The sequence below is a fragment of the Panthera tigris genome, chromosome B3 (genome assembly GCF_018350195.1).
Source record: "Panthera tigris isolate Pti1 chromosome B3, P.tigris_Pti1_mat1.1, whole genome shotgun sequence".
NCBI classification, from domain to species: domain Eukaryota; kingdom Metazoa; phylum Chordata; class Mammalia; order Carnivora; family Felidae; genus Panthera; species Panthera tigris.
In genome coordinates, this window is record NC_056665.1 from 29,076,342 (window position 1) to 29,103,532 (window position 27,191).

Consider the following 27,191-nt stretch of genomic DNA (forward strand, 5'->3'; position numbering starts at 1 on the left):
ATTCTGTATCTCCCTCTCTCCCTGCCCCTTCCCTGCTCATGTTCTGTCTCTCTCTGTCTCTCAAAAATGAATAAATGTGTAAAAAAAATAATAAATAAATTAATGAATAAATAAATAAATAAATAAATAAAGATTTGCTTGACCCAGCAAGGTGGGGAAGGGATAACAGGGCAGCCATTACAGCTCCACCTCATTGTTGGTACTTCCCCAAATCATAGATAATGGAGTTTTCCAGAAGTTTTGCAGAATTCCAGAGGGAAAATGACATCAGGCTGGGGTTGAGGAGTGCCTGCTAGGTGGCATCCTTTTCTGTCCAGTCTAGCTAAGGATGAGAAGGCAGTGGATCTTTTGTCCCAGCAGGGACACGGTATGTTCAATTTAGGGGAGTGTTTGTTAGGAAAAAATATTGAGAAAAATGGAAAGATTATGATAATGGTCTTCTTGATTCTTTTCTCAGAATACTCAAGTAATTTGGGATGATTTGGTCTAGTTTTGCATGATCTTGTTTTATGTTTCCCATACTTGATGAGACTCATAATAATTGATAGGCTGCATCACTGTCTAAGTGAAGAGGAGCAAACAATAGAAAGTTAGAGGTGTCCATAAGACACTGTGCTCCTCCTAGAAAAGACAGCCACTGTGGGCTCCCTGCCCACTCATTTGGTAGCTAAGAATTTTACAAAAGACTGGAGATTAGAGTGGGAGAATGCTTGGATACATGATTGATTGTCTTCATTTTAGTTCCTTGTTAATGGAGCAAGGTATTAATAGGTCAAGGCAACAACAAGGATGACCTTGTGTTGTTATACAGAAACCTTTCTCATTCAGCACAAGAAACACAACATTCTCCTCCTGGGGGTGTGGAACATCATGTCCATGAAAGGTGCCAGCACTCAGTGGCTTCTCCCTAGGGACAGATTCTACAGCAAGCTTGATGATGTCAAAACTGAACCTTACACACATGCAATGCTTTCTAAATAAAAGAACCCTGAGATTTTGTGAGAGCACATCCTTCATACTTCCTGCCAGCCATTTACCAATATTTGGTCAGTCTGTTTGGAGACCCAGGAAACTTATCCAGCTGAGCCTCAGAACCATATCAGAAGTGTCCAAACCTGGCCTGGCAGACAATTAGTTATGCATGCAACTGCTCCTTCCCACTGCTTACTTGCTGAGAAATGGAGATTTGTTTATGGAAACGATATACCCAGCCCCAAAGGATGAATTATGACTGAACTAGGCTATCATATCACCCCTTACTCCTTTGGCCAGCTGCCCATTGTCCCAGACTCCTTTGCAGCCATGCGACCATGTGACCCACCTCTGCCCAAAGAGACATCAGGAGATGTTGGCTACAGGGCTTGGAAAGATCATTCCTGCAGAATAAAATAGGAGAAAGCCTTTGGTTCTTTCTTCTTGTGTGAAGCTGGTGTGCAAGCTGGAGCTACAGTAGCCATTCTACAACCACAGGGCATAAAGTATGAGTAATGCATCACACAGAGGATTGGGGAAAGATGAAAAGAGTTTGAGTCCTTGGTGATATCAGAGAGCCACGGCCTCCAGACTTCTTGCTACTTAAGATAATTAAAAGTCTTGGGACACCTGGGTGGCTCAGTCAGTTGAACGTCTGATTCTTGATTTTAGATCAGGTTGTGATCCCAGGATCATCAAATCGAGCCCCATGCCAGGCTCTGTCCTAATAAGCATGGAGCCTACTTAAGATTCTCTCTCCCTCCCTCCCTCCCTCCCCCTCTCTCTCTCTCTCTCTCTCTCTCTCTCTCTCTCTCTCTCTCTCTCTCTCTCCCCCCCATCCCTCCCTCCCTCCCTCCCTCCCTCTCTCCCTCTCTCCCTCTCTCTCTCTCTCCCCCCCCTCCCTCCCTCCCCCCTCCCTCTCCCTCCCTCTCTCTCCCCCTCTCCCTCCCTCTCTCTCCCCCTCTCTCCCCCTCTCCCTCTCTCTCCCCCTCTCCCTCCCTCTCTCTCCCCCTCTCCCTCCCTCTCTCTCCCCCTCTCTCCCCCTCTCCCTCTCTCTCCCCCTCTCCCTCTCCCACCCCCTCTCCCTCCCTCTCCTCCTTCTCTCCTCTCCCTTTCCCTCTCCCTCCCCCTCTCCCCCCTCCCCCTCCTCCCCTCTTCCCTCCCCTCTCCCCCCACCTCTGTCTTCACTGCCTAAGTCACTGTTAGTCAGATATTTGTTACTTGCAAATGAAAGTATTCCCAACTGATATACTCAGTCTCTTTCAGCCTGGACCAGGTAGGTTCTACTGACAGTTCCACCACAGTAGCTTTGCAGCCAGTAAATTCCATCTGCTAAATAGGGATAAAAATGCCATCTTTACCTCAAGTACAGTTTATGATTCAGAAGATCAGAACGTGGTCTGTGCATCAGCAAACCAGTATCCCCTGGGAATTTGTTGAAAATATGAATTCTCAGGCTCCCACCCCAGACATACTAAATTAGAAAGCTTGTGGGTGGGGCCAATAATCTTTTCCAGGTGATTCTGGTGAAATGGAAAGTTTGAGAACGTTGATACAGAGTCAAATGGAGTGGTTGCATGTCAGAAACACCTGAGGAACTTACGAAAAGATTCTCAAACTCTACCTGCAGAATTATGATTCAGCATTTCTGCAGGGTAGCCTAAGAATCTATACATCTCCAAAGGCCCCCAGGTGATTCTGAGTAAACCAGGCTTGGAAACCTGAATGGGATGCATATTAAAGCAGGTCACATATGCCATCGGGCTGTTACACAAGTAAGGGATGAGGAATTGACCTGGGTGCCTCTGGGGTCAGGTGAGCGGTATTATGGACTTTTTCACCTGTTAAGTGAGGGAACTGACAACTTGATTTTAGAAGCCTTTTTCAGGTTTAAAATTCCTAGGATGCCAGCTTGAATTTTGCAGATCTGGCTGGAACAAGCAAATGATATTGGTAATTACAAAGACGAATGAGCAACAAGTGGAAGAAACTGGGATTTTGCTAAAGTCAAAATAGCAGCCTCACCACCCACCATAGCCAGACCCTGTAAATCCAAAACAGGTTTTCTCTTCTGCTTTTACTAGGTTTATGAGACAGCAGGTTTGCACTTCAGATGTTCATTTATAGAGTGCTAGACTACACCTGCTTCATGCTAGGCTTGTGCTTTGGGGGTTATTTTATTTGGAGAATATTATTTTTAAATAACATCACCTTCAAGGAACTTGCTTTCTAAAATGTGCTGCTTGTTAAGGATCAAAACCACTGACTGAAGCAGCCTACTGTAGTGCCCCCGATTTCGAATCCAAGAGACCACCAAGGAGCCAAAACCGATGCAAACGCACGAGGGTTTATTGCAAGCTCGAGCTTGGGCCCAAGTATACCCCACACAGTGGAGCAGGGACTTGGACCCCTAGGTTAAGAGGCGTAGCAGTTTTATAGGGGCCAGTGGCCAATGAGATTGTAACACACACAGAAAGTTGCATAGTCCTGTCAGTCCACACGCAGGTGGCCAATTGAATTACAATTTACCCTATAGTAACTGTTTGAACTAGCCTATCACTCTGGTCAGAATTGGCGCGCAAGTTTGGCGGGCAAAAAGCGGGGTTTACATTCTTTGGCGGTTAGGGGTTCCGCATTCCTATATGAGCCAGTTTCCAGTAAAGGTGTGCTCAGCGGCTTGACTAGGGTGGGGGAGTGTCTTAAGCAATAAGTAGGTCATGTGGGGGTTATACATGAGATAATGGGTGTAGCACAAAATGGAGTTAGTCTTGCTCTGCTTGTCCAGGGGTAGGGGATTTTTGTTAAATTCCTTGGGTCCCACACCTACTCACTGTCCATCCAAATATGATTTACCCTCTCTCCTGCCTCATCTTTATCTTGTACTGGAGATGCCAGTCATTTCTCACCCACTCCCACATCTCCTCAGGAAACTACTGTCCTGCTTACCAGGGAGTCTGCTCTTTCACTCCACCCCTGCTGAGTGAATGGTTAAATCCATGATGCTGTGGAAAACAAAAAAATATCTCATTGATAAGTTTGGAGGATAAACGATACCAATTAATTATTTTGAAAATCAATAAACAGAAGAAGTTAAGCATTTATCCTTTCTTTTCTATGTGAAATGTTTAGGGGAATCAAATAGTTGGTGAGGAGGAATTTGTTTTCATAGAAGCTGATAAATGAAGAAGGAATGATACAAATCATAATACGCCCCTTTTGCAAATCCTAATGAATTTATGGATCTGGGAAGTGATCATCAATGTCTGTTAATATCACAAAAAAAGAGGAACAAGAAGATATTATGTATTGTATCTCCTAGGGCATCTGGCTAGCTCAGTTGGTGGATCATGTGAGTCTTGATCTCAGGGTTGTGAGTTCGAGCCCCACATTAGGTGTATTTTAAAAATAAAATCTTAAAAAAAAAAAAAAAAAAAGAAGAAGAAGACATGTATCTCCTGATGAAAGTCATGACACTTTCATGCCTATGCAGTCTTGCAAAAAAAAAAAAAAAAAAAAAATTGAACCTGAATCTGATTGAAGTCTATAGATTAACTAAAAACTGCAGGAAAGGTAGAGGACAGGAACATGACATGAAAGAGTTACAGTTACCATAATCCAGACTGGGAAACTTTCTGGAACAGATGACCCAGTTTTTCCAATAAATTGCATGGAAAAAAATGAGATAGAGGGGGAAACCTACAGATTCAATGAGACTTAAGAGATATATTAACCAGTCATAACATGTGGTCCTCATTTGGCTTCTGACTACAGGACAAATGGGGAAATGTGAACAATGCCTGGATATTTAACAATATTAAGAAAATATTGCTGGCTTAGGAGCATTGACGATTTTATGGTATATCTTTTAAATGGATTCCTTATCCTTTAAGCTACATACTGTAACGCTTATAGATGAATGAAATGACATCATCATGAGGGGTGAGGAATGGGCAGGAATATAGAGAAAACAAGACTATCCATGAGTTGATGACTGTTGAAGTTAGGTGATAGATAACTGGAAGTCCTTTTTGTAATTCCCTGTAATAATGTATATTTGGAATTTTCCTTCCTAAAAAGTCAAAGAATTTTTAAAAATCATTTTCTTTTCTATTGGCTGATGAGGTTTTAAGGGTGATAGTCGGGTTCGTGGGGTACGGACCCGACAGCCAAGAAAGAATTCTTGAAGACATCTTTGGTGCAAAAAGGTGATTTTATTGAAGCACGTGGACAGGACCCCTGGGCAGGAAGAACTGCCCAGGACCTTGAGGAGAGACTGCTTACATAACTAGGAGTTGGGGGAAGTCCAGGAGATTTTCATATGCTAAGGAAGACTCACGGGATCCCTGAGGCCTAGCTATTGTCACGCTAAGGTTGTTTTTCCCTCTAGCAAAGCATTAGCATTAAGACAGTGAAGTTCCTGGGGAAACTTTTTACTCTGCCTGCCTCAAGTATTGCCAATGGGCTGCAAGTTATAAGGAAATTTAATTTTACCTGCCATTTCCTTCTGCCTTTGTTTCCCTCATCATTGGCCATACTATATTCCTGCAGTAGTTGGTGTTTTTTTATTTATAAATGTAGATCTATCCATTTTTACTCATTCACTACCAAGGGCACACACAAAATTTCAAGTTTTGTGTGTTTCAAACTTGTCAGCCAACCAGACTGGAAGGTCCATAAGAGCAAAGATCTTCCTGTTATGTCCTTCATAGGGTTAATACCTTATGAAACATGTAAAGTGTTCACTTGGAGATACAACTTGTGAAAACCCCATTCTGGAAGGGGGCATTGCTCAGCTGGTCTCCCATGTGTGGGTACCTTGATCCTGGCTTCATTGTCAGTTGAGTTGAAGCACTCCACATGACCAGTCTTCCTACCGGGGTGTTTCTTAGCTTCAGGCTTTATAAAGAGAACAAAAAAGATTGAGACCAACTATGTCTCTATTATGGAATAATATGTATATGTATGTGTATAAAGCTTAGTATACAATTAATTCACAATTCCCAATACTGTAAAGAAGAGTTCTGATTCTAATGTTCAGAACCGTCTTACTAAGGTATAATAAAGTGAAGTGAACCCCTTAACATGGTGTGGTTCTTTTTTGTTTTTATTTATTTTTTATTTTATTTTATTTTTTTATTTTTGAGACAGAGAGAGACAGAGCATGAATAGGGGAGGGGCAGAGAGAGAGGGAGACACAGAATCCGAAACAGGCTCCAGGCTCTGAGCTGTCAGCACAGAGCCCGACGCGGGGCTCGAACTCACGGAGTGTGAGATCATGACCTGAGCCGAAGTCGGACGCTTAACCGACTGAGCCACCCAGGCGCCCCAATGGTGTGGTTCTAAAACATCTGTCTACATGCTCCCTGTGGGTGTCCCTTTCTTTTTTTGCCCCACATCCATCTGATATGGAAACGGTGGCTTCATATATTGAAGCCCTTCTAATTTTAGAAAGTTCCCCATCTCTCTTAGAGTAACTACTCTCTTAGAGTTCCGCATCTCTCTTAGAGTAACTACTCTAAGACTTTCCCAAAATTTCCTCAAGTACTTTTAACTTCAACTGTCACTTCTTAATTACACTGAACTTGAAGGAGCTTCCCCACTTTGCAGATTTACCAACCATCTCCTGATACTTTTCACCCTGGGAGCATCTTTTCCTTTTACATGATGTAAGGAGACTTTGTCTCTCCCGTTCAAGTGCCTCTAGTTGCTGAGCTTTGGGATTCAGAGAGGGGGTTGCTCTCATGTTGCTGCCTTGCAGGAAAAGCATTTTGCAATAGAAGACAGTCTCCACAAGGATTGGAATACCCTCTGTTGTAACTTGTACACAATCACCCAGAACCCGGATCTGTCTCTTTGTGTACTTTTTGCCGGATCATTACTGTCTCTTAGAAGACTTCCAGGTGGTGCCATAGCACTGGTTTATAGAAAAGTATATTCTGTTTACCTAATCCAAATTTTAAGAGGAAATCTTACACCCAGCCATCCAAATGTTTTGGAATGTGCTCAGATTCAACAGACTGTGTAATCTAAATTTATAAAATAATACTTGTGATAATACAAGCCAACACTACATGCCAGGCACTATTCTAAGTGTTTCACAAGCATTAACTCATTTAGTTAGTCCTGTTTTCATTGTTATTTTATAGGTGGAGAAACTGGGAACAAAGGGATTAAGGAATTTACCCAGGGTGACAAGGCTTATAAATGGGAGCCGGGCTCTGACCCCAGGCAGTCTGGCTCCAGGGTATGCTGCCTCTCTCCTTGTAGGAAGACACTTCAGATTTTTGAGATTCCCAAAGCTGGAGTAGAACATTACCCTGGTTTGCTTAGGCATGGCTATTTGGTGGAAAGAGCTATAGATGAAAAGTCAGAAAAACTGGGTCCAATCTAGCTCTTCCATCATCTGTGTGTGACACAGAAAAGTCATTTTGTCATTCTTGACTTATTTATTCATCTCTGAAAAAAAATTCTGCCTATTCTACCATAGGGTAATTGTAAGAATCTTTTCAACATGTACTGTGTTCAAACATAACTTTGAAGAAAAGTGCTGTATGGAACAAAGTTCTAAGGACTTCCATTTTTAGATGAGCTTAGGAGAACTTTGGTTTGACATCTGAGTGTGATAAATTCCTACCATTCAATTATTTGTTTTCAAGGTACCATTTTGTATGTCTTGTAAGAACTCACGCTTAGAAATGCTGACAGCAAGCTTCAAGACAGCTGAGCCACAGTAGACACCAAGAAAACCCATGGCTCTGGTTGCATCTTTCAACATGACCAATCCACAGTAAGTAACACCGGGATCTCCTCTCTGTGGATGCTGAGTTGGTAATTCAGAATCATGGGTGCAACCAACAGTTTCTTCCTCAGCCCTATGTAGATGGAGGTGTTCCAGGTGACTTTGTCCTTGAACCTCACATTTAAGCTTTTTCTCTGAGTTGCCCCACTAATGTCATCTCAGTTTTTGGTTTGAAAAAGCGAAGGATGGGGCACCTGGGTGGCTTGGCCGGTTAAGAGTATGACTCTTGGTTTGGGCTTGTGGTCATAAGATCGATCCCTGCATCGGGCTCTACACTGAGCGGGAAGCCTGCTTAAGATTCTCTCTTTCTCCCTCTACTCCTGCCCCTCTTTCTCTTAAAAAAAAAAAAAAAAAAAAAAAAGCAGAGGAATTCTGCAGTCCAAAAGTGTTGCTATGAATTTTCCATAAGACAGGATCTTCTGATTCAGACAACCACTAAACACACTTCCTCTAGTAGGAGGCCTCAGAAAATGAGGAAAACTTCAAAAGCAAACCTCAAGACAAGATTAGGAAGTACTTAAGGTGAATTAACAAAATGAGAATTGGCAAGGAAATTTAGAAATCGTGAGAGGGTTTCTAAAAGCAGGCTTTATGAAACCAAGGGCAGAACTTGTAAGGGAGAAGTGCTTTCAGTTCCCAAAATCTAAGACGCCACATTGACCACCACCTAGTCTTACCAAATACCAGCAAAGTGGTCACTCATTTGTGTCCTGCAACACGTTGGCAAAAATACCAAGATGAGAACAGCAATCTTTCTGTTACACCACACTGCCCCAGCCTGCCTGTTTATGGGACTGGCTGCTGTCATCTGGAGCAGGAACCCATTATGTATTGCCACAGTAATGCTGTGTACCAACCAACCATGGTACCTGAATAGAATATAGCAATAAGTATTTATCCCTTTATGTTTGGGGTAGCCAGCTAGATAGTTCCACCAATCGGGGATCACTCTTAGATATGGGGCTTGACTTCTATCAGCTGATCTAGGTGAAACTGGATTCTGCTCAAGGTGCCTCTCAGCTTCCCCTAGGCTAGACTGGTCACCTTCTAATGGCAATATCAGATACACAAAATCACAAGCAGAAATTCAAGTGTCTTTTCATGCCTCTGCTTGTGTCATGTCTGCTAACATGACATCCCTTTGACCAAAACAAATCATAAAACTGAACCCATGGGGCACCTGGGTGGCTCAGTCAGTTGAGTGTCTGTTGATTTTGGCTCAGGTCATAATCTCACAGTTCATGGGTTCAAGCCCTGCGTCAGGCTCTACGATGACATTGTAGAGCCTGCTTTGAATTCTCTGTCTCCCTCTCTCTCTCTCTACTCCAGCTCCCTCTCAAAAATAAATAAGTATTTTTAAAAATTAAAAAAAAAAACAAAACAGAATCAAGGGTGGAAAAACACACTCTTCTTTCTGATGGGAGTAGTTCTATGGAGTCACATGGCAAAGGGAGGAGTGAAGAATGGGGCCATTAATACATGTTGTCCATCATGCTGTTCTTCATATTCAGGACCAGAGGTTTGTATCAATACCCAGGCTATGAACTGTGGGACCCTCAGTCCTACCAAGGGAGGCCTTGTTTCCTCCTGTTGAGATGACCACATGACCAGAGATGGTGCTGGCTGCTATGGCCACTGGCAGGAGGGTAACAGAGAACAAGAAAGGCAGTAGTACCCTGTTCCCTGCTTCTCAGAGCCACATCCTGTTAGTCTCAGAAACTCACCCCAGCCCTCAATGAACATCCCATTAATCAAAAAGTTCTGTCTGTTCAATTAAGCCACCCGTAGTTTCCTTGAGTAGTCCAAGAGAAAACAACAAATTCAACCCAGCATCTACTTTTCAAAAAAAATTTTTTAATGTTTATTTTTTGAGAGTGTGAGCGGGGGAGGGGCAGAGAGATATAGGGAGAAAGAATCTGAAGCAGGCTCCAGGCTCCAAGCTGTCAGCACAGAGCCCAATGTGGGGCTCAAACTCACAAGCTGTGAGATCATGACCTGAGCCAAAGTCAGACGCTTAACTGACTGAGCCACCCAGGCACCCCAACTCAGCATCTACTTTTTTGGAAATACCTGGAGGAGCCAGGATTCCCCCACTGAACACCCACCACTTGTATTTCAGTTGTTGAGAAACACAGAAGCCTCCTATCCTATGACTGTTCTGTCTAAAGATCTTGAGTCATTTTGTAAATGTCATACAGTGATGAGTACTATTATCTGTGCTTGACAGGTAGCAAAAAGCAAAGGTTTAAATAATGCCTACCAAAGAGAATTGGGGCATTGGAAATTACTTGGTGAATCCAGGTAGTTTAGGCTGCCAACCTGGGGCATTCAAATAAAAATCCCACTATTTCCTCAATTATCTGGATGATTCAATCAAATGAGCAATAGGCAAATTCAGCTCTAAACTTCCTGGATAACTGCCACTGTGTATTACTGGCTAGATTTCAGTGATGGTTGGAAAAGAAAAGTCTAGAATTTAGAGTCCCCCACCCAAATGTAGGAACTTGTCCCTGCAGAGCTCCTCCCCCTACTTGGTGCCCCATATTTCATATCCATATCAGACTGTAGCATAAGAAAGAATGGCCCTTAAGGAGCCTCTGTTTCACCTGTGTGTTTCAGTTGGAGAAACTGAGGCTGTAGAGAAGCCCAATGGAAGTCAGCATTAGAGATGGGGCACCAGAGCCCAGGCACAGCTGCCAAGACTGGCTGCCACTTCAGTATTCAAACTGACCTCTCAGTGTTTCCCCAAATATTTAATTTTTATTCCTCTCCATCCACACCATTTTTCTTTCTGACCTTCATTATTTGGCCCGAGGCATAAGACCCAGCCCCTCAGATTCTACAGGATAAGATGGGGTCAGGAGTGTGTTGGGGGAGCAAAGATGGCACCCCAGGAAGTTAAAGCAAAATGATCCAGCCCAGCATCTCTCCACAGGGTGTCTCTTGGTGTTTGGGCAGAGGATGTGTAATGTCCACTCCTACTTATGTCAGTAGTGACCTCCTGTGGTCAGTGTGGCAGCCAAAATTTCCACAAATTGCCAGAAATCTCCTGGTAGGTTGGGAGGGGATACTGCCCCTGGATGAGAAGCCCTGTAATGCCAGAGTTCAGTTATTTGCAGTGCCCTAGCCTGACAATGACATAGGAGACCGATAACTCCACAGATGTTTGATCAAGTGGCCTCCATTTCCTACTCTCAACCTTAAAAGGAGAGAGTAGTAGGACCAGTTCAAGTAAGAAGGGAGTGACACCCAGTGACAGCTGGTTCCTGCTGTCCTCACTGTCCAAGGCTCACTCTGTCTCTCCAGCTGGGCTCCACGACCACCAGCAGTACATCCAGTCATGAACAGAAACCTCTCTTCTCTATTGTGGTATAGATGGTAGAAACATTTCAAAGGACTTGTACACAGAAACCCAGGAGACAGTTTACAAGAATATATTACTCCGATATAAACTCTAGGGACCAAAAATCCTAAAGGTCTAAGCCCTGGTTTTTCTGGTTGGCAGAATTTCCATCTGGGTCTTTAGCCCCATTGATAGATAAGGCTCCTGCCTCCATAGCTCATATTTTTAGATCTGAGCAATTCCTCTTTCCATTCTTCCACTGTTCCCCAACTGGTAGAGGAGAATGGGGCTTCAGTCCAGTCCCTTAGGTGGCCAGTGTGTAAGAATGGTGACCTCAAGCTTCCCCACTCTCCACCAGCACAGCATACATTCTGATGCATCTCCTCCTCCTTTCCTTGGAGAGTAGAAAAATTATTTTGTTCTTAAGGGTTGACTGTCGCCCTTCTCCCCAACTCAGGCCTGCCATAGAAGGAGGAATTTCTGAAGTTGAGATCATCTCCCAACAAGTAGACGAAGAAACCAAGAGCATTGCTCCCGTGCAGCTGGTGAACTTTGCCTATCGTGATCTGCCCCTGGCTGCAGTCGACCTCTCCACGGCGGGCTCTCAGCTCCTGTCAAATCTGGACGAAGATTACCAAAGAGAAGGGTAGGTGCTGGGGCTGTTGAGTAGCTAAGAAGCCTGTTTTGCATAACCCCCATAATCCATGGGTACCTCCAATGAAGCAGCACAGAGATTAGAGACCCCAGGTTCACATCTGCCACCTGAGCTCTTTTTCTCCTCAGGCATTGCTTCCACAGAAAAATGTTTTAGGTACAGAAAATACCTGTCGCTGCTAGACAACCTCTAATATGACATTTACTTGGGACTCAGACATTCATAAAATTGTTTCAGGACTGAATTGCTCCTTAGTGGCCCATCCAACCTCCTCTCTGTACACTTGGGAATCAGGAGACCCATAAGGATTAGGGACTGGCCCAAGGTCACAGAGCCCATAGTGGGTGGACTTGGACTTGCTCTCCTCTGTCAGCCAACTCTCACCAGGGAAGAGGCTGGGAAGAAAGCATTCTGCGTGCAGTAACATGTGAGTGTGTAAGGGAATGTAGCACCATTTAGCTAGGAGCTTTGTGGACTTTCCTGCTCCCTTTTCTGGGAGGACTTGCAGGATATGCTAGTCCTTGATTCAAAGGAGTGGTTAGATTCAAAGCAGATTGAATGCCTTTGTTCCCCAATTAACTTTTCCTTTTACCTGGGGGAACCTGAAGGGTAGGAACAACAGGTCCTGGGGTCTCAGGGCAGGTCAGACTTTTCCCAGCCCCACCTTGTTGTTCTCAGATACAGGATTTTAAACATCGACCAGGACCTTGGGAGCCACTTCTGGGCCACTCTTCTTTCTCAGGTGTCTGTACATATTTTGGAACATGCTGGCTGCTTTGAATATAAAAATGAAAGGTTGCTGGGTTATTTTAGAAGTAAGTGAGAGGGCTTAGCTAAAGTTAAATTTGCAGACCTTGGATTTTCTGTGCTTGTTTCCCAGAGAGGCTCTCCCACTTCCCGAGAGAGATTTCCTAACAATTGTGAAACCATGCACCTTTTGCAAAAACTGTACCCTAGTGGCTTTCTCTGAAAATATAATTTTCTCTAAGTATTGTGCATACAGTCAGCAGGACACTGGGGGAAAAGACAGGCAAGCAGGTGGGAGATGGCCAAGGGATGCCTATCAGTGGTGACAGACTAATCCCGAGCACTATCAGCACCCATCTGATGGCAGGGCTGGCTTCTCCTGGATTTCCAGGTCTGCAAGCCCCAGCCAGGACCAGCCTCATTCTCATGTGACCTGTGCAGTTGCAAAGGCCCTATCTTTAGTTTAATGTTTTACTGCTGCAGCCTTGAAATTAATAGTTATTGAACAAAGAGCCATGCATTTTCACTGGGGCCTGTAAACTAGGTCCTTCCCTGGTCATCATGCATATCACTACAGTCTGGTGGCCAAAAGTAGGAGTGCAGCCTGATAACAGGTCCCAGTCTTTCCCAATGATGAGGTTTTGGAATGCTGGTGGGGGTTTGGAGCTGACAGCCAAGAAAGAATTCTTGAAGACGTCTTTGGTGCAAAAAGGTGATTTTATTAAAGCAGTGGGACAGGACCAGGAGGCAGAAAGAGCTGCTCTGGACCCTCAGGAGAGACTGGTTATATACTATGGAGCTGGGGGAGGTAAAGACAAAAGGGAGGCCTCCAGAAGTACTTTGATATGCTAAAGAAGACTCATAAGATGCCAGGGGCTTTGCTATTGTCAAGCTAAGGTTGTTTTCCCCCTAGTAAGGCATTAACATTAGGAGGGAAGGGGGTTCCTAGAGAAATGTTATACTCTGTATTTGCCTCAAGTATTTGTCAATGAGCTGCAGGTTATAAGGAAATTTAATTTCACCTGCCATTTCCTTCTTGACTTTGTTCCCCACATCACTGTGGAGGGGAGGGTGATATTAGGGGCTTCAGGAAACTGAGTCTGTAGGTTTCTGGAGATTAGGCTATAGATAAGATTGCCTTTTTCTTGTAATTTACTAAGACATTTGTAAACCGATGGAGACCCAGGTACTGTATGACTGTGATCTCTTATCAGCTAACCATTTGTTTTCTTTCCTTTCCTTTGTTCTTGGGCAGCCAGGAGTACCTGAGGAATGTCACACATATCCCATCTGGGGGCGGGGGTGGGCCTTGCTTGTTTGCCTTCTGCTCCCTTATCATCAGGTACTACTCCTTTCTCACCCAGCCGGAGCCAGTGTTAGTCCCTTTTTTTCAAGTTTACAGTCAGAAGGTGGGGAAAGAACCGGGAAAGCCTCCAAGGATTCTGGTTCGGGGCAATTTCCACACAGGCAGCCTATGGGCACACTGTATACGGCGTGTGCCACTCCCTCCCATGCACCAGAGAGGGCAGGAGTTCTGCTTTCTCATTCCACTGGCTCCTGAATTAGGCCTCTGCAGGGTTTCTTCTGATTAGGGAGAATACAAATGAAGTGCCCGCAAGGCAGGGAGGCTCTTGATTTGATTTGAGCCTCCAGGTGTGCCCTGGAAAGCCGCTCCTGTTGGGTAAATAGGAAGCGGCTTGGGAGGGATTTGCCTAGCTGCTGGAGCTCTCAGTGAGGCGCTCCATTGGCAGCCAGAGGGCTTCCCAGAGGAAGGAAGAGCAGGCACAGAGCAGAAGCCAGAGGAAGAGGAAGAGAAACAAAAGCATACTGCAGAGGGGACAGGCCTCTCTTCACAAGGCTTCTTGGCTTTTGCTGCATTTCCTGGGGTTTCCCCAAAATTTCCAACCTGGCCCTTTCTGAAACGCTGCAAAATAACACTACCTACAGTTCAGGTCAGCCTTCAAAAAGGTTTGACGTAAGTCTCATCAAAAACACCTCTTTCTACGGTTAAAAAAACAAAATTCAGCTGAGTAAATTTGAAGATCTAAGTGGCTTTATTCAACAATTCACAAATCAAGTGCCATCCCATCTAGCAGATAGAAAGGAGGTCTGAGGAGCTGTGTAAAATGAAAGACTTGTGTAGGCAGGAGTCAGGGCAAGGAAGTTATTCTAGGAAAGAGTGGATTGTTTCCGGCAAGGCCACCTTCCTTCAGGGGATGGGGGGGTGGTGCGAGGGGGGTGTCTGTCAGGAAGATTACCGGTCCAGGTAATTCCAGGTTGACTGGTTAAAGGTTACATTCCTGGGAGAGGCTGAAGCTACAATTAGGCTAAGTATTAAGTTTCAGTTTGCTGATGTGGGGCTTAGCAAAGGTGACTCCATTTTGTACTTGTCTCTTTCTTAACACTGCTACAGGAAGTGCTATATAGAGATGTGAATCTTGTCTGTAGGAAATGAAGAGATCTCAGGGACCCCAGCAGGAAAGTGCCTAGTGACCCAGCTGCCCCACCATTCACTTCTTTTGAACTTAGCAATATTTCAATGCTATTATATTACCCAGAATCTGAAAATGTTAGAGTTGAAAAAGACCTTAGAAAGCATCTATTCTAAATATTCTAATATTCCAGAGTCCAGAGTCCAGTACGCCCTGGACGCCCTGGGACGCCCGTGTGTTGCCCACAGTCACACAGCAACAGAGTCTGAAATAGAGCTTCATCTCTTGGCTCCTGACTCAGGCTCGCAATATTGGGCTTCTGTTTGTCACCTATCCCTTTATAACATCACAGTTGTGACTGTGGTTAACGTGCCTTGCGAGGCTACACTCTCAGATACCTTTAACTTGTTGGGGTGCTTTTAAGTCCACTTTCCCTTTTGCCCAGGAAAGCCCTGTGAAGAAGGAGCAGGGACTGTACAGGAGACAGTCAGTGGGGAAAAGCCCCATCTCCATCAAGCTCCCTGACTTTCCTAAGAGCCCTTTCTTTGTCCTTATGTATCTGCCTAGCAGAGCCCAGACTACAGAGCTACCCAGTGTCTACTCTCTTCATTTCTATACCCAGGCTGCTGACGGTTCAGGGAGGAAAATCAGACATCTGTCCAGATCGGCACCTTAGTCAGCTCAGGCTACCATAACAAAAGACCATAGACTGGGTGGCTTAAACGTTAGAAATGTTATTTTCTCACAGTTCTGGGAGATAGAAGTCCGTGACCAAGGTGCCAACAGGGCCGGCGAGGACTCTTTGGGTTGTAGATGGCCATCTTCTTTCTCTGTCCTCATATGGCCTTTCCTCATTATATGTGAGTAAAGGGAGAGTGTGAGCTCTGGTCTCTTCCTCTTATAAGGGCATTATTCCCACCCTGACCTTGCCTAAGCACCTCCCAGAGGCCCCACCTTCAAATACCATACATTGAGGTTGTTAGGACTTCAACATAAAATTTGGGGGGGGACACAGACATTCGATCCATAATAGCACCTCCTCAGACTCAATGTCTCTAGTCTCTCTTTCTTGGTTCTGCCCTACAGTGTTCCTCTGTGGTCCTGGCTAGCTGCCACTCCTGGTCCCCAGTGGTTATTTCAGATTGTTTCCATTTTCCTCAAATTCCCTGTTGCCCCCAGCAGATGACCTCCTCTGCTCCTGCTATGAAAGTAGAAACAGTTCCAGTGGGGCTGCACCCCACCCCCTCAGTCCTCCCCGCTCCTTCTGGGGCCTGTCTCATCTCTGAGCTCTGATTCCCTTCCCCTCCCACCTTGTCCTGAACGTGGTTCCATCAGTTGCCTCCTCACTCTGACTCGGCATGCACATGGGTCTCTCACATTCTCCCTTGACTGCTGGTCTCCTGTTAGCTGCCACCCTCTCTCTCTTCCTCTTTGTGGCCAGACTTCTTGAAAGCCTCATCTGCACTTGCCATGTCCCCTTTCCCCTCCCAATCATTCCTGAGACTACTTCAATCCAGCTTCAGCCTCATCTGTGCTGTGACAACTATTCTCCTCAGGGTCATCGACGGCCTATGTTTTGCTGGGATCCTTATGCTATCTTCTTTCCAGCATTTGAAGTTGTCAGCCACCCCTCCCTCTTGAATCACAGCCTCCCTGTGTCAGCTGCTATGCCAGCTCCTGATTTTCTTCCTGTCCCTCTGGCTCTTCCTTCTAAGCCTTTTAAAAATTGTTTTTTCTCTACTTGGCCCCTCAGTGTTGGAGCTCTTCATTTTCTGTCTTTGGTCATTCTCTCTCTACTAATTCTACACACTGGATACTTCCATACAGTCCCATAACTTAATATTTTTCAACTTGTACTTTCTTTTTTTTTTTTTTTTTTAATGTTTATTTATTTTTGAAAGAGAGAGAGACAGAGAGTGAGTGGGGGAGGAGCAGAGAGAGAGGGAGACACAGAATCCAAAGCAGGCTCCAGGCTTTGAGCTGTCAGCACAGAACCTGATGCAGGACTCCAACTCACAAACCATGAGATCATGACCTGAGCTGAAGTCGGACGCTCAGCCGACTGAGCCACCCAGGCACCCCTCAACTTATACTTTCAAAGCCATGTCTCTAGTGTAGATCTCTCTCTCTCAAACTACTGGCTTATATCCAACTGCTTCCTGGATGTCTTCACAGGGATCCTAAACACACCTCAGAATCCTAACAAGTATCTGTGGAATAATCTATTCTTCTGAGTTGGTCACAAACTTGTCCCCATACAAGTCATTGCTAAAAATAGCCCTTTCATTAAGAGCACTCATGTCCAGCCTGAGGAACCACAACCAGTTCAGCCTGAAACTGAACTGTCTTTTCCCAAAATGTATTTTCTATGGCTCCAATCCATGTACTTATACCTAGCTGCCTGGCCTCCACAACCCATTACCACCGGAATGAGCTACATGTGCATTTTTGCTTATTTAGAGAGACTGTGAGCCTCCTTGCTGCCTCACCTGGAGCCAGTGGTTTCCAAGACACCAAAGCTCCATGCAGCTAGTCAGTCAGGTGTGTGGTCACCACTGGAATTTGTGTCCTTCCTCCTCCCCTGGCTTCCTCTCATCCATGTCCACTGCCTACGAACCCACTGCCATCAACAGTATCCATTGTGGAAATGCTTGTGCCCAGTTCAGGGACTTCAGAAACCACAAGGCCGCAGGGTACCCATGCAGTGTGCGCTCCATGCCAGGTGAGGAAGAAAAGCCACCCTCCCACCCACCCCCAGACTGTACTCTACTATCAGTGAACCCAGAAGTGGCTCTGCTTGTGGCCACAGCTCTGGTTCCATGTGCTTCTGACCTTTGCTTCTTTACCACCAAGTATCCAATCCAGTCCAAAGGGCCGCACTGGCACATCCTGCCACTGTGTCATCAATCTTTCCCTCCCTGCCTCTTCCTGCCCTGACCAGTGCCTCATCCTTCAGTAGTGATAAAACACAAACCTTGGGACACCTGGGTGGTTCAGCCAGTCAAGCGTCCAACTCTTGGTTTCGGCTCAGGTCATGATCTCACCGTTCGTGAGTTTGAGTCCCTTGTCAGGCTCTGCGCTGACAGTGCAGAACCTGCTTGGGATTCTCTCTCTCCCTCTGTCTCTGCCCCTCTCCAGCTCGCTAGCTGTCTTTCTCTCTCTCCCAAAATAAATAAATAAACTTAAAAAAAAAAAAGTCTTCATGTATGTCCACAGATGTAAACACTCAGGAGACAGGAAGAAGGGGAACAGAGAAGGTATCTGAGCATGTCTGAACCCCACCTGAGCTGGTCACAATGCTGTACTACATCAATAACCTGGGGGAGCAGCTCAGTTCCTTTGCCCTCATCCCTCATGTTCTGCCATCTCCAGGTCCTATAAATTTCTGCTGCCTTAATATCTTTTCATTATACCACCCTTCTCACAAAGGATCAGGGACTATCAGCCAGCTGCTGTGAACTGCATACAAAGGAAAGCCCATCTTATACTCAATAATGAGGACTTTCATTAGCCCATGTAACTTGGAGCACAGTTCCAGAGTCTGAACAGCATCAACAAGGACCAGATTCCTTCCATCTCTCCATTCTGTTGCCAACAGTGTTGACTTCATTCTCACGCTGTAAGGTTTCCTTCAGTTTGCGAGAGGGCTGCCTGTCTTCCTCATTCATGTCTGGTAAGAGACAATGACTGCCCATTATTCTCTTTTAAGAGCAACAAAGAACTTTCCCAGAAACCTTTACCTGCTCTCTCTTCATGTCTCATTGGCTGGAATTGGGTCACAAAGGATATGGGAAAATGTGTTGGCCAGTCATACCCACCACTTGAACTGTATCATTTCCCAAAACACATTGCTGTTACCTACTGGGGTGGAAGTGGGATGGATATTGGAGAATCACCCTAGTTACCACAGCCATTAAGAGAGCCAAGTCTCCATTCATAGCCTTTGATCCAGAATTAGATCTTTTCTTCAGCTTTTCTTTTTTTTTTTATTTTTTATTTTTTAAGGTTTATTTATTTTTGAGGGATACAGAGACAGAGTGTGAGCGGGGGAGGGGCAGAGAGAGAGAGAGGGAGACACAGAATCTGAAGCTGGCTCCAGGCTCTGAGCTGTCAGCACAGAGCCTGATGCGGGACTCAAACTCACTAACTGTGAGATCATGACCTGAGCCGAAGTCGGACGCCCAACCGACTGAGCCACCCAGGTGCCCCTCTTCAGGTTTTCTTACCATCATTTGGGAAAGATCTAGGAACATGTCTGCCTTCTTAGACTGTTTCTTCTATAACTTAGTCAACTTGATTCTTTCACTTGATGCAGTTTTGACTTGTGTTTGTCATCCTGGTGAATAGTGCTTATGTTTCCATGTAACCAAAGCCTCCTTTACCTGGTTCTCATTCTTTGGCATTGGACATAACCCCATTCAATGATGCAGAAGTGAGGCACAGAATTGCTTTTCAGCGAACCAACTGTCCACTTTTGGAGGAGGGAAACTAGGTTTGCAAGAGGCTACTTCATGTTGTAGACTGGAAGTTCTACCTTCTATAATCAGGTACACTACATTGAAGAGTCTGGGCTGGACAAGAGGCCACAAAAGAGAAAATTCAGAGAAGCCCAGAGTCTCCACCCTAGGGAGATGATGGTGATAGAATGTGTTGAGGAAGGCAGTACAAGACAAGAGTTGTTCACCCCCGTTTTACAGAGGAGACTCTGTGGCCACAAAGAAAGATAGTGCTGTCCATCTTTTTGGTGGAAAGAGGGTGCAGAGAGGGTCATGAGACATGATGGGATAGTCTTTGTCAAAAATATAAAAATAAAGTAATGAAAGATACTCAGTCTTTTGTAATTATTTATATTTTAGGGTTCTAAAAGGTCTAACGTGAGAGGTCAGGGCTAAAGTCCTGACATCAGAAGCTTGGAGGAAGGATGGGTAGACAGAAAGGGATGTTATTACTTAAAGATGATGCCATTGGCACATTTCTGTCAGAACTTCAGTCAGAGGGAAAAAACATAATAGGTGCCAGGAATGGTTTTTCAGATGTCAGACTGGAGGTGGGGAGGGGGGGTGGTGGGGAGACAGGTCCAATATAGCAACATCTTTAAATAAGAACTAAACTAATTTTAGATATGCCAGCAAACCAAGCTGGAAGCAAAGGGGAAGGGGAGGAACCTACTAAACCACAGCCCAAAATACTCTCATTTCTCCTTACACTATCTCATTCAAGGACCACCTCCTCCTCCTCCTCTGTGCCCCACCCCACCCAAGGTAGGGCCTCATCTCTGTGTACCACTAGCCCTTTATCTCCCTTTATCTCAAAACTCTTGACACTGGACTCTACTCGTCCGCTCACCAGTCTGCCTCCAGTGCTGGATCATATGCTCCCTCAGGGCAAGGATCAGATCCTTTGAGCCTGGAACAGAGACAGTGTTGATGGAAAGAAGGAATGAGTTGAATGAATGAGTGAGTGAATGGATGGGGCTGTGTTAAGATAGGGATGAAGAGAAGTGGAAGCCAGTTCTGTTTGGAGAGAATTAGGGGCTGTCTCCCAGACCTCTGTGGGGTCAAGGATAAGCCACAAGGGAGGCACTAGGTTTCTCAGGCCCCAGAATGCAAGGCTGTGATGTGTGGCTGGCCCACCTCAGAAATTCCACACACCCTTCACAAAGTCATCCTAGAGAAAATCAGATATGCTTCAGAACATGGCAACTCCACCTAGTACAATTTTAGTGTCCTTTTAGAAGAAGGAAAAGCCTTTTGGAGTTCAGGACTAAAAGGCAGGTTCATCCCTGCCATGACCTTGCAAATGCAGTCTAGAAGTTCTGTATCTTCACTTGGCTGGCGAAGTCTTTTGTATCATTTTTCCCCCAAGGAGAAAAAAGTTCGAAAGGAGCTTCATTAATCCATTTTTGTGATGTCGGTAAGATTTGTCTGTAATGAAACACCACTTCTTCCTGTGGCATACCAGCTGGATCCCAAGCCCTGTGACCTGGGACCCTTTATATTTTTAGTAGGCTAAGGCTTCCAGGCAGGTTCTTCTTGATGCCCCAGCCAAGCAATAAAGGTTTAATTAAGATTAAAAAAATTTCCTGGCGAAATTTTCCAGGTTAGCTTCTTTTCTGTAGTCCAAAAACCTCAAAGATTTTTCTTTGGTTAAGAAGGCAATAAATCCACAGATTTATTATTTCTCAGCCAAATAAACCGCCCATCCACACGGACTCTGACAGGTGCAGGGTATACAGCTGCAGGCTACCACTAGGTGGTGTCAGAGTGCCTCTGACCACCTTTACCCAATGCGTGAGAGCTGCCTGGAATTGGCAAAGTGTTAAGCCCGAGGACAAGTTCCCCAGGGAAAGTGAGCTGCATTTATGGTGTTGGAGGGTCCTCAGTCATCTGTGGAGGCACCTGGAACCCACACTTTGGCCAAATAGAAGAAGGGGCAGTGTGGTTGGCTCAGGATTTGCCTTGCCAAACCACAGCTCAGAACCAAAGAGCTGGATAGAGAATTGGAAAACTATAGCCCACTGGTTCCCATCTGGTTAGGAAGCTTACCCAGGCATCCCTACTGCAAAGCATGGCAAAAGGAGAGTCTCAGATTTGTGGCCAGTTTTGAGAATTGAGGACTCTTGAGGTAGGAGGGGCCTTTATAGCCACTTGGTCCAACAGCACCCCACTGCCTAATAAGTCAGGTTGAACTCTGTAGCAACCCTTCAAATGTATGTGGACAATACCCTTGGTCCCCCCAGGTAGGAGCAGCCAGTCCATGGTGTGTATGGGCCTTTGTATCCCCAGAGGGGGGTTTTGTGACTCACCAAGATGGGTGATGGCTCCTACCACCCAGCCTCAAGCTCTTACTGCCACACCCTGCTGTCTTTCCCAGAATTGGCCTTTCAGAGGATGCAAGAAACCTGAGATTCTTGGACAAGCAAATGTCAGATTGCATTTGACCCCAGCTGCATGCCGTCCTCTCTTCCCCAAGGCAATGGGGCTAACCTTTAGCTCTGATTGCAGAACTGAAGCTGCCAGTATGGAAACCAATTTCTTTAGTTCCCACAAATGGCTGAGACGGTCATCTCTCACCTCCAACCTGAGAGTTCCTGTTACATGAAGTAGATTTATGTGCTCATATTTCTGGGTCTGTGTGCACCGCTGTGGTTTGCCTCCTGGAATTGGATGTAGGAACAAAGAGGATGCCAGACCGTGCTTTTCCTGTTGTTCTGGTTCTCCCTGGGAGAGAAAGAAGCCTCAAAAACCGTTTCAGATATTTAGCAAAAAGGTGTCCCTGTGGGCATGGAGTTATCATCACTAGTGGATATTTGTCTCTTTGGAGAAGTCCTATGTGTGTGAGCTCATTCCCTCTCCTGTTTCTTTTCTCCCTTTATTTGTTTTGCTTTTCAGAGTGGACTAGTACTAGGAGCTCACTCCTTAGTCAGAATTCACTTACAAGGCTTCAGGCTCTGTGAGATGAAGGCCTTGTCCACTCTCATGTGCTCATCACCTAATACAGTGACATTTAGGGGGCACATAATAACCATGCATGGAATGGAATGAATGTCAAGACTTCCTTTATTTAGATAATTAACCCTTTTTCCAATGCCCACATACCTAAATCATCATCATAGTAGATACGTATTATAGGCATGTAGTGAGCACTATGTTATGGGCTTTACATATGTTATTTTTAATATTTTAGAACAACAAGCCTGCAAAGGAAGATAATACTCCTATTTGGGGGATTAGGAAACTAAGGCTCAAAGAATACACTCAGAGTTCAGTCAGTTGTGGGGCCGTGATTTGGAAATTCCAGTTGTGACCCAACCCAATTGGTGGAAGAGTCTAGCTTTCCCCACCATTCATTAACAGCGGAAAAAAATGGAAAGAATTGCCTTAAAACAACTAGCTGAGTTAACATTTGTAAAGTGCTCAGAAAAGCTCCTGTTTCATAGTAAATGCTGTATAAGTGTTTGTTAAATCAGTAAGAATCAAGCATAGGTCAATGCCAGAGATTGGATTAAAGTCAGCCTCATGGCTTTCACTGACAGTGTTTTAATCATCTGGAATAAATACAGTAAAGATGAGTAAAGTGGGGCCATGGGGTGTTCTGTGGACATTTGGCACCGCCACCAAGTCTGCGACATCCAGCCCCAGATGTTCAGCATCACAGAATTGGAGCACTTGGGGCCAGGAGGGGACTCAGAGTTTGAACCTGGAACCCAGGTATCCTTTAATCAGTGAGATCATCAGTGAGATCCAGAGGGTCCATGCACCCCTTAGAATGTTATGCACAGTGTTGTGGTTTCATGTATTTTCCAGGCATAGGGCCAAAATTTTCATCTATTGTTAGAGAGCTCTGCAGCTTAGAAGGGTTCTGAGGTTCAGATCTAGCAGTGCCTCCCAAGGTCAGCATTTAGGGGCAGGTAGGGAATCCCAGTGCTCCAGACTTCATTCCGCTCCCACTACCAGACAGACCTCTGACTCACTCCACCCCCTCCCTCAGCTCCTTTCTTTGGAGACTTGATGGGATGAAAATCACAATGTAGGACTGACAAGGCCATCTGGTCTGGCTGCCTACAGGGAAATAGGTTTTTCTGTAGCCTGCTACCTCCTCTGGGGACACCATGCCTCTCCACTGCCTGTGAAGCACTTTTTTGAACAATTTGAAGGTTCTCCACATTCCCAAGACTCTAGCCACTGCCCCTTCTCCTATTGTGCATCTTCCCAGCCACACCAGCCTGGCAGTCACGGTGGCCCAATTGCTTAGTGGATTGCTAGGGCAGGAGAGGCCACTCCCCACAGGAGCAAAGAGCCCTTGCTATCCTGGCACTTGTGTTTCTGCTTCACCTCGCAGAAAGGGGCTGTTCCAGTGCCAGGCTTGGGAATGCTGCCTGATGGAGCAGTGACCTGGAGATGCCTGCTTCTGGCCACCCCCGTGGCCTTACCTCACATGAAAAGTACATCAGAAATTTGCCAAAGCTCTTTTTAATTTTCTAGAAGTTATTCTCTCAAACTTGTTATCAAGGTAACTAAGAATATAAAGCAGAAGCAGCAAAGGTACCCAGCCTCCCCTCCCACCCAGGATTTCTCTGAGGCCTCAGGAACTAGTGGAACCCACGGTAGAACACCTGCCTACCTGCCAGGAGATGCCATCTGGTTGTTGGTATTTACAGACTTTGGCAGCCCAATCCTGCCTCCTGGAGCTGTCCCTTTGCTGTTGCTGTACCAAGATATGAAATTGGGAGACGCCTGCCCTCTGGTGACAATTCCAGGGATAACACCATCTTGAGAACCAGCGCCAGGGCCTTGATTGGGCTGGATGCTGAAGGAAGTATCTTCTCTAATTAACAAGTCAATGCTGATTTCCCTTCTGGCCCATTAAGCTCCTTGAGTCATTATTTAACCACTCAAGAGTATTTCGAAACTGGACACATTCTATTTTTCTGCTAAAACACAGTCTCTTAGGAATGTCTGAGTCATTTGAATTTCACAGGAATTTTATTAGCAGGCTGGAATTTCCAAACAATCCCTCAGCCAGAAAGTCTGCTGCTTCAACCCATCTTCTGTCCTGGAGGCTTGGAATCCATGGTCCTGCTCTTCAAGGAGCTAGAAGCCCAGAGCCTTCTTGGATTCAGGCTTCAGCCTCGCATCCATGGCTAAGGAAGGCCTTGGCACTCCCCACCGCCCCCCACTCCTCGCCCCCAAATGCACACAGTCAGGGGCGCCTGGGTGGCTCAGTCGGTTAAGCGGCCGACTTTGGCTCAAGTCATTATCTCACGGTCCATGAGTTTGAGCCCCGCGTCGAGCTCTGGGCTGACAGCTCAGAGCCTGGAGCCTGTTTTGGATTCTGTGTCTCCCTCTCTCTGACCCTCCCCCATTCATGCTCTGTCTCTCTCTGTCTCAAAAATAAATAAACGTTAAAAAAATTTTTTAAAAATTAAAAAAAAAAAAAACAAATGCACACACTCAGTCTCAGTGAGTGTCCCTGCCACCTTCTTCCCCCTCCAGAGGACCTGCCTGCCTCACCACTCCCTGGGCCTGGGTTGGCACCTGCTTGCCTTCATTGTCTCATCTCTCTTGCTCCCAGACTCCCCTTGCTGTGCTCCATCCATCTCCTGAAATACCTGTTACCTCTTGCTAAGTTCAAAGCAGTTCTCACTTAGATCACTTGGGATCTCACTGAAATGCAGACCCTTATTCAGAGGGCACGGAGAAGGCCCAAGATTCTGCATTTCTAACCAGCTCCCAGATGATGCTGATGCTGCTGGTCCCTGGAGACCTAGGGCAGCGGTTCTCAATCTCGGCCGCACATTGGAACCCCCTAAGGAGATCAAAACATTCTGAGGCCTGGGTCTCAACCCAGAGGTTGTGGTTTAAGTGGTCTGATGTGTGATCTGGGCACTGGAATTGTTAAAGCTCTCTCGGTGGTCCTAGGATGCAACCAGTGTTGAGAACCACTGACCACAATGCAGATTCCAGCCTCCCGGCCCCAAGGCATCTGCTCTTCATCAGATACTCTGTCCCTTTCTTTTATAGGTTGGCTTCCCTCCATCTTTAGTTCAGTCCATCTCCCTGTGTATTACCCTGGGGTCCTGGGGTTCACATACACCATGATGCAAATTGTACCTCTTGAACCTGTGCAAAATTGGGGCTTCATGAAGTCACTCCCAGGTGGGCCTGGCTGAAGGACTGGTAGTTGAAAGCAAGTGTGAGGGGACTGTGGAGCTGGCACAGAGTAGAAGAACAGGATTAGAGCAGTGGGGCACAGGCTTCGTTCTGCAGCTGCCTTGGGGTTCTTTGGGAACCATGTGCATTGCACCAAGGACTGTAGAAATGTCTGCAGCATCTGCCCTAGGTGGGGTTTGTTAAACCACACTCTGCACTGAAGGAGGATGTCTCCACTCAGCCCAACTCCTGGCTCCTGTTCTGGTGTTTATTCTGTCAGACGTTCTTTGGGGCTGAGTAGAATTTTACCATGAAGAGTCGCTGTTTAGTGTACATTTCCACCATGTCCCCGGATATCACTCCCTCCAACTCTTTCTCAAATGTCACTTTCTCAGTGCAGCCTATGCTGACCGCCTTATCTGAAATGTCACCCTTTATGCTCTATATTTCCTCTAAAGTACCTACCACCTGTAGTAAACCACATAATTTACAAACATAATTTGTTATGTTTGTTGTTTGACTCTCTCACCCACTCAAATGTAAGCTGTCCAAGGGTTGTTGCCTGTTTTGATGACAGTGCCTCTGTAGCAACGTGGTGGGTACTGGCATTCATCTGACTCCCAGACCTTCCCCTGCCTGGTTTCTGAATCCTGCCACTTGCCTGGTGCCCTGCCTGACTGCACCCCGAGGCCAAGGCATGCTGCAGTCTCGGGGCCAGGCCCGCTATTGCTGACTGCAGACTGTGGGTGGCTGCAGACACCTGCCAGTAGTAGCTCTTTACCTGGCTGTGAGTTCCCAGTCTCAGCCACCCCACTTCACACCTACATCTTTACAATAACCAGACCTTGGTCCGGTTAGGAAGTTTCGCTATCCGAACAAAAAAACAAAAATCAACATTTCAGTGGTTTTTTTTTTTAATTTTTGTGTTTAACATTTATTCATTTTTGAGAGAGAGTGTGCAAGCAGGGGTGGGGCAGAGAGAGAGAGGGAGACATAGAGTCTGAAGCAGGCTCCAGGCTCTGAGCTGGAAGCACACAGCCTGACATGGGGCTCGAACCCACGAGCCGTGAGATTATGACCTGAACCAAAGTTGGATGCTCAACTAACTGAGCCATCCAGGAGCCCCGACATTTCAGCGTTTTAAGGAGCAACTTAAAATGACTTTTCCTCCCATGGAAGCAGGTACAGATTGGAGTCTCCTGTTTGTGGGTAAATAAATAGTTTGTTTCATCCCCTTCTCTCTTTGGAACTTTGTGCTTGAGGTAGAAGGAGCAGACTCTGAGGGGCGTATCCCATTCTCCTGGGGTATACAAGGCACAGAGGCCAAAACATTCCCCGGCTTCTTCCGTTTAATGTGCAGGCCGTCTTCCTGCTCGCTGCTCACCCTGACGCCGGCCCAGGCAAACGGCCTTGCAGCTCCCCTCTTTAGTTATAACTGCAGGAGGTGCTTGCGTCACATTTCAGATGACAGTGAAAGGCCACCATTTTTAGGGGCCACAAGTAACTGGACTGGGTTTTCGAGAAGATGTGGAACTGGAGCGATGTCTGCTTTGGGGCATGGCAATGACAGTGCTTGTAGTGATCAGTGATC

General features: G+C 45.8%; 1 protein-coding gene across 2 annotated transcripts in view; it reads left to right on the top strand.

The window, feature by feature from the left end:
* Positions 1 to 27,191, top strand: part of TMEM266 (transmembrane protein 266) — a 124,827-nt gene that overhangs the window by 43,682 nt on the left and 53,954 nt on the right. For both annotated transcript variants that reach the window (XM_042988317.1, XM_042988316.1), the window contains exons 2-3: positions 7,629 to 7,759; positions 11,572 to 11,760. In XM_042988317.1, the coding sequence (XP_042844251.1) occupies positions 7,722 to 7,759; positions 11,572 to 11,760 (227 nt within the window). In that variant the 5' untranslated portion in view covers positions 7,629 to 7,721. The remainder of the gene's footprint in view (positions 1 to 7,628; positions 7,760 to 11,571; positions 11,761 to 27,191) is intronic.